Raw genomic sequence first — 12,757 nt, 5'->3', positions numbered from 1 at the left:
GCGAATCGATTATCAAATTAAGAAGTGCATTTCTAAATGAAAAGATGGCAGCACAAATCCAACTTCAATTTTAAAATTAAATTATTAAATTCGTCATGTTTCAACAAGATAGAATTCTACGTCAATGTTGATTCTTTAATACGGATCATTCGATAAAAAGGAGTCCGGGATCCACGTTTTATCTCGTGGCAGGTAATAAGAGCGTTAATTTGTGTAGTATCGCCATCGTCTGGCAACATTGTCATCAGTATTCTCACCATCTACCGACTTCGACCGGTCATTTGTGTGACCATTATACTAGGGTCACTTCTCGATGCTGCTTCGTATCTGATCAAAATGTACAATATAAGATTATGATTTTGAACTACCAGACACACACAATTGTTTTCAAGATGGGATTTGAATCCAAACGACAGCAAGCAAACGCTATCAAGCCAAACACTCAGCTGCCGGGGGGTTCGCTATCGCAGGATCATATCACGTGTTCCGTTCACCGTAGAATCTTCATACATCGTAATGTATCAGGTTATCTGATTGGTCGTAACCGGTAAGGTCCAAGAGTCAATTTCTGATCCGAAGTCGTGAATTTCGCATTCAACTGGTTGTTGGCGTTTCGGCAGGCGAGGCTCTGGGAAGCAGCAGAAACCGTGACCGTCAAGGATATTTCCGTCATCCGCCCCCAGTACGGAAAAATTATTTTTGCAGTTTGTTAAAATTTCACCAGCAAATATTGCCGTTTTCCGTGCTTTTTTTTTTGTTTTTAATTGAAACTGTAGTTAATTAAAGTTGTATTATTATTTTTTGTTTTTGTTTGATGAAATGGATAGTTCGAGTGAAGGGCTTACCCAGGATGCGACGAGGAGATTGATGGCGAAGAAACAAACTCTCGATGACGCTTATGCGGCGCCAGCCAATTCGTTAGAAATTGACGTTATAAATCCAATTACTCACGGTGTTGCGAGGAAAAGGTACACCGACTACGAAGTCCGCTTACGGGTTTGTATATTGCTCTGTCATTTTACTCTTACTTGCTGGCTCAAAAGGGCCGCAGTGCATTAAGTGCCCCCACTAATTGGTAATGAAAGTGCACAGACTTTTATGTTGGCTCCAATGTAGGACCGGAACTCCAATCTGATGGGGGGGGGGGGGGAAAGCTGCAAAACAGCCGTTTATAAAAATCACAGCTTTACAATGGAGGGGGCGGTATAATTACGTTTATCTCGCCTTCCCCCCCAACAATTACTGTAACATTCAAATATGGCCCTGTTCTAGAGATACAAATGTATATATAGTTCATTTGATTGTAGTTTAAAAAACATCTACTGGAAAGCTTGTGCTCAGTTATGGAGATGTGGCCTATTATTAGAAGTGAAATGAGGGTGCTAGTGGAGGGGTGAGTAGGCAGGTCTGGGGTGCTGGACTAGAAGGGGCGTTGAATTTGTCATTCAACTTCTGTATTAGAAGTGCAACAGCGTCAAAATGTGTGCTTGCCCAGCACTGTATATGGCAGAAAGCTTCCGCGTGATGTCACTGAAGTCGTCCATTTCACCTATAGTCATTGGATATATTGTAGAAAAAGAAATATCTGGCTCACACATCAGCCTGCTGTATCTAATGGCTATAGGTGAATTGGGCGACTTCAGTGACGTCAAAGCTTTGTGCGGAGGCTTTCTGCTATAGGTGTTGGCTTGCTCTGGTGTTGCAGCCCTGGAAAATGTGTGGTTACCCAATTTTCTGGTTAATCTACTGTATGTATATAAAACTGATTTTCTGTGTGTGTATATTCTCTATATAAATCTACAATTTTTTAGATCTATCGTCGTCAAATTTTACATATATGCCAAACGGGACTCGACTTGAATGATGGCCTAACTGGTATTGTGAGAATTCTGTTTGTAACTGGTGTTATGGTGCTGTTTTGTACCCCAGCAAGTGTTGATGCATTTAAAAAATAAAAAAAAACTAGTTTCGTAAAAGCAATGTATGGGTGGCATGTACTTTAGATACTCTTCAGAAAGTCTTTAAATGCGACACTTAGAAATGTTTATTTTCTGTGTTTGGCTATTCCAACTGGGTTATACTGCCTTCTTCCTCTGCTAGTGCTTTAAGCCTGCTTAGTGAAATAATATTAATTACTGGGGCTCTTATGAAAAAATTCCATTTTTTTCTGAATTAACAAATGTAATTCAGGTGTGTTGAGTGGAAAATAATGGCTCACGAAGCAAGCGTGAATGTGAGCAATCTTCCCATTAATGTCTTGTCTTGGAGCAACAAGCCTGTAATGTTAAATATTCAATCTCCACTCTTCATTCACAATTTGAGACATAGATGGTAGCATTAAAAATTCACACTTACTGTACAATATATGCACTCACTTCTGGCATAACTCTGCAGTAAATTGTCCATGGCAATAGATTGGAATTATGCTAGCTTTGAAAGAAAGGAGTGTTACCTGATATTGCATGTATATGGTTTTTATCGTACTGTTAAAAGGCTGGTGTATCTCAATTCCCCCTTGCCCTTCCCCACCAAACTGTTCAGTTTTTATTATTACAAATACAGGGTTGGGAATGAAGGTTGCCTTAAGTTCGTTAGGGAAAATATCTTATCTATGTCCTCCCTCGGGTTAAAACCCAGGACCGTGACAGCAACCTCCAGTGGTAGATGAACATCTTACCATCACGTCACTCGGGCGCACTACTAATATACTGGTTTTCATTGATGGCAGAAATACAGTAGAACCTCTGTTATATCCTAATGTTGAAGGTGATCATGAATAACACTGAAAAACTTTGTTATCCTTTTTCCTGTCAACCATTCTGCACAGTAACAGAATGTAGTATGGGAATTACGCGCACAAGGAATAACGCTGGTCCAGCCAATGATCCATGCGGTTGTGGGGCTGCATCCGAAGTTGTGCCATTCTCGTACCTTATCTTTCAGTTTAAAAAAAACAATACATTTCTCAATTAACTTCCCGGCATTTCCTGTGAGTGGCTGTGTTTTCTAGTGCTAATTGCCCCAAGTGCCCTCTTATGTGTGCATATGGGAGCTGCCGTTTCAGTGTGTTGACATGGGTGTTCAGCTCTGAGAATGGGGGAGGGAACAGATTTTCTGGTTATTATGCTGATGTGAGCTCAGAAAAGTCATCTTGTCTCCTCGGACTCGACCCCAGGTCCTCTTGCCTTCCTTATTTCATGCACTGGAGCATAATTTTATGTTAATACATCTGCGTTATTTTATTTTACCCAAATATGATATGTATTTGATTTGTATGATCAGTTTTGTTAGAGCTCACAGATCTGATGCCACCATTTGTGTGTTAAATTACATATAAAATATTTTGAATCCAATGTCCATGATTAAAAAATAAACATATATGAATAAAGTATACTTGGAAATTATTCGCAAATTTAAATACTTACCATATTCTCATATGTGCTAAAGTTAGTTATTAAGCTTATATGAAGCTAGAAACCACAGTTCCATCATTCTATTGGTAACCCAGTGCATTGCCACCTAATAGCAGCAAATCGGGTCTGGTGACTAAAAAAATTGTTGAGTAGCGGTATACTGTGTATTCACAATTGGGAATTTACCAATTTTCTTTTTTATTTGTCAAGCCTTGGAGAGAGGATGACTCAAACCTAATATTTACATAGAGCAATATGGGAATGATAGTAAATTCTAATTTACTATCATTCAGATTGGCTTTGCCCATGGATCGAACACAAGTTTTTATGCTTGTTATAGTATTGTCTCCAATAGTGAGCAATATCCTTACTAGGCAATAGTGTTTGAAAGACGGAGGCGGTGGTAGAAGCAATCGGTATAATATTTAATATGGGCAGGGCCAGACTCATAGGTTTGAGGTGTGAAACTGTAGAGAGTTAAAATTAGGGACTAAAATACATTTAGTCTATTTGACTTTGATCTCTTATGCTGCGCCGCTAAAAATTAATGCTGATAATCCAATTACATGTTGTGTAAACTGAGCCCTGTCCTATTTGTAAAACAATTTTTGCTTTGGAGCGGTTGCTGAAGTCCTGTATTTTATTTAGGGGGACTATTTTAACATATTCTAGGGCTCTTGGGAGGGATTCGCCTCAAAAACAAGACCAGCATGTAACTGCAAAAAACGAAAAGTCTCAAAAGCTGAATCCTAGTTTGTTTTGTCAACTTAGTTTCAATTTTATTTCCCATCAAAGTTTGTCTTTTTTAAAATTGTGATTTTGTTAAAATCTAAATTCTTGTCTTTCATTCCAGACAAATTTGCCTGTATTCAAACTGAAAGATTCGAGCGTCAGGCGACGCTATAGTGATTTCGAGTGGCTGAGAAATGAGCTAGAACGAGACAGCAAGGTCTGTTTGATAGAAAATCTAAAACAATTATTGTTACAAACTATTTTGCTTGATGTTAGTTTGTTTTTTTTTGTTAAAAGCTATTCAAATACAGGATTTCTAGGGACCTGGAAAGTGAGGAAAAATCGGGTCAGGGAAAGTATAAAATATTTGTTAAGTCAGGGAAAAATATGTAAGTATTTGATAAAAGTCAAGGAACATATTCTGTCAAAATATATATTAATGAAACCAGTCATTGGCTTAGTGTGCCAGTGGTTTCTCATGAAACGTGGAATTCGGTTTCCATCAAAATCCTTAGATCATCATCCATAGTGATTTTTTTTGGAGGGGAGAAACCATACCCTGGTAATAGCCACTGTCATTGTGACGGACTTGCATCATAATGACCTGGGTTCAAACCCCATCAGCAGCATAGTGATGGTTTGCTGAAGTTGGTTTCCAGTGTTTCTCAACTGTGAGACATGAATGTGAGCCAATCTCCTTGTTAAAACGGCTTGCCACAGAGGGCAACAGATCTACAACAGTACAAATATCACTTATGTACCGGTCGTTATAATGGGAGTGCTAGTTGGCATAGTGGCAAGATGTTTGTCTACCACCTTGAAGGCAACTGTTAGGTTGGCGGGATCCCTATCTGATCAGAGGTGACCATGATACATGTTGTCTCAATATGCCCTCACTAAAAGTCACCTTCGTCCAAGATGCGGACAGAAGTATAACATAATTTTCTCTTGAGAAAAAAGTTTCTGACTCAACTTGATCTGCAGTAAATTCCTGTATAGTGATATGACCGGAGTTAGTGAGCAGAGTAAAAGTAAAATAGATCCTGGTTCGACATCTGACTTGGTATGCATCGATGTTGGTTTTCTAACTTCAGTCGATCTCGTGGGAATGGGAGCAAATCTCCTTGTTAAAGTCTCTCATAGGGAGCAACAGACCTTATAGCAGTACAAATATTCAATCACTACACTTTCATTAGCTGACTAGTTATATTTCTACTCCATCTCTCAAATTTTAACCATTGGGAAAAAAAAATCCTAATTTAAAAAAATTATTACTCAAGAATTTCCCTGGAAAAGATTTTCCTCTGTTCCCCCCCCCCCTCCCGTATGTGACATGTATATTGTCACCATTGTGCCAAATCACAAACGCCTAATTTGGTGTGAGGCAAATCAATCTACAGAACGACTTTGACCATGTGTCCTGTTTTGAACAGGTTTGTCTTTTTTTGGCTTGGTAATTTTTTTGTTGGCACGATACTGATTTGACTGAGTAATGACCAGTAGTCTAACCTTCCATTGGGCAACAATTGCAGTCTTTCTGTTAACGTGACAGTACCCAATAGTCTGGGGAAAATATGTTGTAAAAATTATGTATGGTTTTTCTTTTTTGACGCAAAATGAAGTACCAGACTTTGCCATGAAACTGGGCTGGAAGAGATCTCTGCAATGGGATAAGTCCAGTGGCAAAGCTCTGGCTTTCATTCATTCAGTCTTTGTGTTAATTCACAATGTCGCATCTTTCTAAAAGATGAAAATCCCTACAATCTTTTTTAAATGAAAAATTCTTTTTTTTTCCCCCAACAATCCCTTTTATCTGTGTATAGCGAGTTTGACAAATTCGAAAGAAAAAAAAAAATTAGGCACCACCCAAACTTTTTTAAAGAGCTAAACATCTTTTTTTGAGAAAAATAGTCTAAAATATTCTTCATTGGTCCTGTTGCAAGTACGAGATGGTTGCTTGAGTTGAATTCAAGACAGACATGCATTTCATCGTACGTGAAGGGACTGACTTTATTTACACAACATATGTACAGGATGAGAAACTGCGTTGTGACTTGAATAATCATGTAGTGGCGCGTTGAGTGTGCACATCAATCACCGCTCTAAGGGCGGGGCTTTCTCTTCCCACACATGTTGGCAGCGATGCTACATCCATTCTAAACTGGCCCATTTTTTTACTTTTCCAGGACTTGGAAAAGTGGAGAGACATGCTGATATAAATTCGTAAATTCTTGTGTTGTCCTCAGACTTGTATTTAATAATTGCACATAGAAAACTTCAGATGCAATTTTAGTATTTTTAGATGTCATGGTGACCTGTGTCGCCTGAGATTTGTCGAGCCCTGGTGTAGGCCTACGGTTTTTGTGAGGAATTCTGATCCATGTGAAAGTCTTATTCTAATTCTCCAAGATTGACAGTGATTTGTTCCACTCACAATTTAAAACATCGATGGCAGTACTAACTTTACACAACACTAGATATGCCCACGTATACGCAACATTATTTCACACATTTTTTTTCTGGCACAACTTGCCCATGAAAGACTAAAACTTTAGTGAATTGCCCAGTGGCAGTAGACTAGAGCTATTCTAATTTTAGAAAGACCTCAGGTTTTGATTCTCCTACAGCCTTGGTAGACATGATTATCGGAAGAAAAGTTCAACTGCCTCTGTGAGAAATTCAATCAATGTACCCCTGCAATCCAGACAGTTCATTCGCTTCAGAAGCACTGATAATTTTCATCAAGCAAATATTGAAGTCACTACAATTGACAATTTCCAAATTTTTTAAAATTACTCGGTTAACTACGCTAACCTGTCCTGCTGAGTAGGACAACTTTAATACACTACACTATTTTCATACAGTGTAATTCTACAAAGACCGCTTGGATAAAAATAGGGAGAGAGCAGGTACGATGTATAGAAACTCCAAAGCTGCCGCACCAAAATGCGTGAAACCTGATTTAATGTATAGGGTGATTATAATTTAAGTTCTCATTGACTGTAGTTTCAGTAGTTTTTCCTCAAACTGCTTATCCGAATACTGTCAAATATTTAGGATATCTTAATGAGATCATGGGAGATATTTATGAAATAGAAAAATTAAACTTTTTTAACCACCATTTGAAAAAGTGATGTTTTTATTGAATTTTCTTTTTCCATGGGCCATATAGTTTATATACCAAGGTTCAATGGAATACGTCTACCAGAACAGGCGCTGCATAGCTCTGAGTAGTTTCAATATACCGACAATGCTCAGACTAATGTAGCACCCATCAGTATACTGACACTACTACGACCTATTGTAGCACCTGTTCTGGAGGAAGTATTCTATTGGAACTTGATATATTCGCTACATGGTGCATGGGAAAAAAGAAAATTCAATAAAAAGTGCCACCTTTTCTTCTGGTGGTCGAAAATTCAACTATTTTCTTTCATTTTATAAATCTCCCATGGTCTCATTAAGATACCCTAAAAATTTGGCTGTATTCGGATAAGCAGTTATTGTGGAGAAACTATGCAGAGAGCAAGCACACACACACACACACGAGAGCTTTAATTATATAATCACCCTGTATATTGATTTTTACATACTTTGTGTGGAATTATATATTGTGCACTGTTCATGTCAAGTATAATGCTAACTTAAGTTTGCCCAACAAGTTCATCCCCACATGATGAATTCATTTAAATATTTTAAGAGCTTGAGAACAGAACACAAGAGTTTTAATGATTACTAATTGAATGACATGGGACAATAATTTTGCATATTTTTTATTGTGTATTAAAACACGAATGAATGTATTTGATGCTCCTACTGCCCGATTTGTAAGAATTTTGTTTAGTTCAATTGTACTATAAAGAGTATTTGAGCTCCAAAGAATATCATTGAGAATATCCTTGAAAAGGGAATAAAGCTCTGAAACAATAGCTTTAAAGTGATTGCTTTTGGCAAAAAATATTTTACCTAAATTTTTATTTTTTACTATGAATTTGAAAACTGGTTGTTGTGTATGTGCAGCCGATCCTGCTTATAATGTTTTTCAAGAAACTGTCATGAAAAAAAACATAAGTGGGAAAATGTTTTAAACAGGAAATCTTAATGAGAATTAGTTGAGACCGTATGAAAATGTCTTACTAAGTTGAAAAATGTTATAAGCAAGGTCAACTGTATACACAACATACCGCTTTATATTCGTATTTATTTTTTTCTCTCCATAACTTTGGTCATAATTATGTTCACAGATTGTTGTTCCTCCCCTCCCTGGGAAAGCCTGGAAACGTCAGCTGCCTTTACGATCAGACGATGGGATTTTTGATGAAGATTTCATCGAGGAGAGGAAAAGAGGGTTAGAAGAATTTATAAACAAGTAAGAATTTGACCAATTTATTGCGTTCAAGGAAAAATAATTCTGTTATGTCTATTTCCAGATCTCTTAGGGCCTGATTTCTACATGTGCAAGTGCTTGCCCAGGTTAATTGCTGAGGTCTCTGAAATTTAAATGTGTATTCATTTGATGAACATCTTAACCTTAGTTACGAGGGTCGCCAAAGTCCTTCCTTGACGAGGGCCTCCTTTGTGTGCCAAACTCGGAGCCTTCTAATTAGTGTTGCATACTTGACTGGTTCACTAGTATTTATAAAAGAGCAGGTGCATTAATTTATTAATGAATTACAGTAAAACCTTATTATAAAGTTGTTGAAAACCTCACAGAAAACCATCGAAGCATGAATACGAGCTGGTCACCCATTTTAAAAAAGTGTCTGCAGAAAGCTAAAAGCAGACCTTGAATACAATACTTACATAACACTTAAATTCAGTCATTTATCACTTTTTCAAAGTGTCGTGGTAGCACCAATAGAACACAACACACATAATACTGATAACATAAATACATTTGGGCTCAGGCCAATGAATAGATTAGTATTGATGCCTAAACTTTTTTATATGTAGTTACTAAATTGTGGAATCTGAAGACAATACAAAATTTTTGGAATACATATTTAATGCATCTATCAGTACAGTAAGGTATATCCTGGAAAAATCGAAATATTTTTTACCTCTTTTCATGGAAAAAAATGTTTGGCACTAAAAATTGTTCTGGTGCTTAGATCTTTTTGTGATTTGTCAAATCCTGGGTAAGACAAACTCAAAACACACATTCCAACATGTATCAGTTCATTAGAAATTCTCCAGAGCAGGGTCTGACAAATCCCAGGCGGCAGGTCAATTAAAAAAATCTATCAGCGCCTAAAATTTTCTACATTACAATCTTTAAATCAGTGTAAAGACGACATAAATTTCAGATTTCGTGATGTGCTTTCCAACGTGCGGAGAGATGGCCCCTTCCCATGCTATGAAGGGGTGATGGGAAGTCCCGGAAATTTGAAGGAAAAAAAATTGATTATTTTTCCCATTAAAAAAACATGTTTGGCTCCGCAAATTTTGCTGGCACCTAAATTTTTCTTTGATTCTTCATGCCCTGCCCCAGAAAAATGTTCACAGACCTACCAACTCTCTGGATTTAGGCGGGAGACTCCAGATTTTTAACCCTTCTTTCTGCTTTCCGGATTTGTTAAAATTTCTCCGGATCTTGGTAGAAAATTATATTTTCCACGAGCTTTCACGTTGTCGTGACGTCAATGACTGCCATCATCCTTTAGGAAAACACCCATAGAGGACAGCCCATGGTCATTTCCATTGAGCAGCCATAAAAAAAAATATTGGTGATTGCATTTAAGCAACTGGCAAAGACGTGAATTTGTTTACTTAGCATTTATCAGCAATCATTCATGAGGGGGATGACCTTGGTTGCGGAAATTCCAGTGTAATCATTATTGTATTCCATTAATGGCCATGCCGTGAACACCAAGTTTTTCCATCAGCAGGCCTTGTATTTTAAGGTTTTTAATAGTTTCTTTTGATTAAATATGTCTGAGTTCATATACCCAAGATTATCAGTCACTGATAGCATTAGCATCCAAGAAAGGAAATATGTTTCACGAACAGTAATGTAGATGTGATTTTTCTATTCTGCATGGAAAGACTGATATAAATTATATTCTGCTCAGGGACAATACAGAACCTGCGGGGGGGGGGGGGTTACCCCTATCTCAGACAGATCTAGAGTTGCCAGACGTCCATATATGACCCACAAGGGTGTATGCAAGGTGGGATTGTATTGAATAATTATGAATTACTTAGTGACTTTGCAACCTCGGAAACTTGTTTGGGGGAAGGGCACATGTAGCCTGAGCCCCTAGGTTCCAGTACCTATGAGGTGTATTTAAATGAAAAATTTTAATTAAAATTTTTAATTTATTTTATTACTGTTTTCTTGGGAGGAGGGTCTCCCCCCCCCCCCCCCCCCCAATGGCAAAGCTCAGCATTCATCACTACTGAGAGACTTCATGCCAATGTTGCCATGTCTGAGGCTAGATTCTTTGGGGATATATAATTGTACTTTATCTTTCATTCATTGAAGTGGGTGTTCATATGCAATCGAAATAGCATAGATAAGCAATGTAAAATTCACAGTACATGAGGGAAAAACGTGGATATTACAAATTTTCACACATATAACTTCATTTTTAACGAGTCTGACTGTATTTGAAAAGAAAAATTAGTGTACTCCAGGGGTTCTCAAACTTTTCCCACTCGCGGCACCCCTTTCCCTAATCAACACTTATTGCGGCTCCCCAGAGCAGTTTAACAAAGAGTTGCTTCTAAAAGCCTTTGCACAGCATACTTAGAAAACCCCCCTGGTGAACTTTAAAGTTTGCGTGAATAATTCCCTCTAGTGGTGGAAGGCAAAATCAATTTATTTCCCATCCCTTCATTAAGATGTTTCTAAAGTTCACAGATTTCTGATGGTTTTTAAAGCTATAGCCATCTGAGAATGTAAAAATTACATACTCTGTAGTAACAAAATAAACGTTAAAAACATTATTAAATGAAGGTCTAGACATAAACTAAATATCTCAGCTGGTAAGTAGAACTAAATTTTTAAAAAAAAATTGTGTTACATATTGAAGAATAACCTCATCACATGCATTCAATGTGTAGCCTACCTACCTCTTGTTATTTTGTAATTATTCTTTTTGGTGTTGTTGCAGGGTTGCTGGACATCCTCTTGCCCAAAATGAACGATGCTTGCATATGTTTCTTCAAGATCCTGTGATTGATAAAAATTATGTTCCCGGCAAAATCCGTAACACATGAACAAGTTAGCACTGTGTTGGTGAAGAAAAAAAACTTTCCATCGCTATAATAAATGGTTGATACGGAAAACTTACAAAAAAAAACAATTTTTGTTTCCCCTTTCCTTTTCTTTGTGCCTCTTCCTCCTCTCTTAATGTGTCGTAGAGTTCACTGATTTATGTATGATTCATAAATGCTGGAATTATGTTGTAAAATCTCAAATCGTTATTATATATATATTGCGTCATTAAATTATTATTCGTGAATGATTTCTCATAAAACTTGACGTTAACGTTGAGATCCTAACTCATTACGTGAATCACCTTTACAATGTTTCTAATGGATTTTTTTTTCTTGCTGCTGAGTGATAAGATTTTATGGATGATTTATCAAGTAATTTTTGTTCATATAGATTCATTGTGAATATTGGGAAGGAGTAAATGAACTTGATTCTATTTTTTTAAAGTAAGAAAAAAAAAGTTGTTTAATTTTATTTTTGATCAACTAGCATGAATTTTCATTGAAATTTTAACCTTTTCCCCCCCCCCTTTCTTTAACAATGGCATTGTTTTGATTCTTATTCTCGATCAGGTCTCTTACATGCATTATAATTGACTCTTGGTATATTTATGGGTTAATTTTTTTTAAATATCTTCCTATAGACTAATAGTTTGGTATTTGGTGTTTCATATATCACTGTCTACCGATATTCACAAATTTTGTCTTGTGATTTTCTTTTTATGTTGGTCGTTTGAAACATTTTATTTTGTAAAGAAAAGAATGTGGTTTTGTTTGACAGTTCTTATATGGTCTGTACAAATTTCTGCAATAAAATCTAAAAAATGTTAATTTGGTGATTTTGAGATTTCTTGAACTTCGATTGATCAAGATGTAGAAATTGTCAAGATAGTTCTCTTATGAATTCAATTACAGTAAAACCTCGATAAGTCGTCACCTCATGTTATTGGAAAAATTATGATAAAAAGTGGAGTGACAACTTAAGCAAAGTGCTGTTAGTTTCAATGTGCAATATTGTAAAAATCATAAAGTAATATGACATTTATTAATAGTATGAATTAAAATTACAATATTAAGAAAGTTTATAGATTTCAAAAGAAAAAATTGAAATTTTTATCTTTTCAGAGCTCTTATTATTTAATTTATTGTATTAAAGCCCGGGGGGGGGGAGGGGTAGGGAAAAGTACATTAAAAGACCAACTTGGGAAAAATGTCTGATTTTCGACAAAGATAATTTGTTTAAATTGGAAGCTCTATGCAGAAATCAAATTTAGCTTGAACAGTCCCTAATGTTTCAAAAACTTTAGTCGGAAAATGCACTTCCCCAGTGTAACTTTCGTTACTTGAACTGTTCCTTTATAAGGTATTTTTTTTTCAAACCTTTGATACATAAG

The 12,757-nt window shown here is 36.6% G+C and overlaps 1 protein-coding gene across 2 annotated transcripts; it reads left to right on the top strand.

Annotated features, from left to right (window-relative positions):
* The first annotated feature begins 554 nt into the window (after positions 1-554).
* On the top strand, positions 555-12,194 carry Snx3 (sorting nexin 3). Of its 2 annotated transcripts, XM_089236299.1 has the most exons (5): positions 555-682; positions 828-996; positions 4,267-4,362; positions 8,390-8,514; positions 11,261-12,194. In XM_089236299.1, the coding sequence occupies exons 2-5, from the start codon at positions 868-870 to the stop codon at positions 11,364-11,366; spliced, it is 456 nt and encodes a 151-aa protein (XP_089092425.1). In that variant the 5' UTR covers positions 555-682; positions 828-867; the 3' UTR covers positions 11,367-12,194. The 2 variants fall into 2 exon arrangements, with proteins under 2 accessions (XP_089092425.1, XP_089092424.1); XM_089236298.1 differs by lacking the exon at positions 555-682 and having other exon boundaries at positions 689-996.
* The last annotated feature ends 563 nt before the right edge of the window (positions 12,195-12,757 follow it).

The sequence above is a fragment of the Pholcus phalangioides genome, unplaced genomic scaffold, assembly GCF_987345545.1.
Source record: "Pholcus phalangioides strain wild (caught in Gottingen) unplaced genomic scaffold, Ppha-v1.0 ptg000009l_1, whole genome shotgun sequence".
Classification (NCBI taxonomy): Eukaryota; Metazoa; Arthropoda; class Arachnida; order Araneae; family Pholcidae; genus Pholcus; species Pholcus phalangioides.
Note: the sequence above shows the minus strand (reverse complement) of the source record. Positions and strands in the feature narration are given on the sequence as shown.

Coding starts and splice junctions, on each gene's coding strand:
- Snx3 (XM_089236298.1), top strand. CDS start 820: ATGGATAGTTCGAGTGAAGGGCTTACCCAGGATGCGACGAGGAGATTG. Junction 4,363..8,389: donor AGCTAGAACGAGACAGCAAG/GTCTGTTTGATA, acceptor TTATGTTCACAG/ATTGTTGTTCCTCCCCTCCC. Junction 8,515..11,260: donor TTAGAAGAATTTATAAACAA/GTAAGAATTTGA, acceptor GTGTTGTTGCAG/GGTTGCTGGACATCCTCTTG.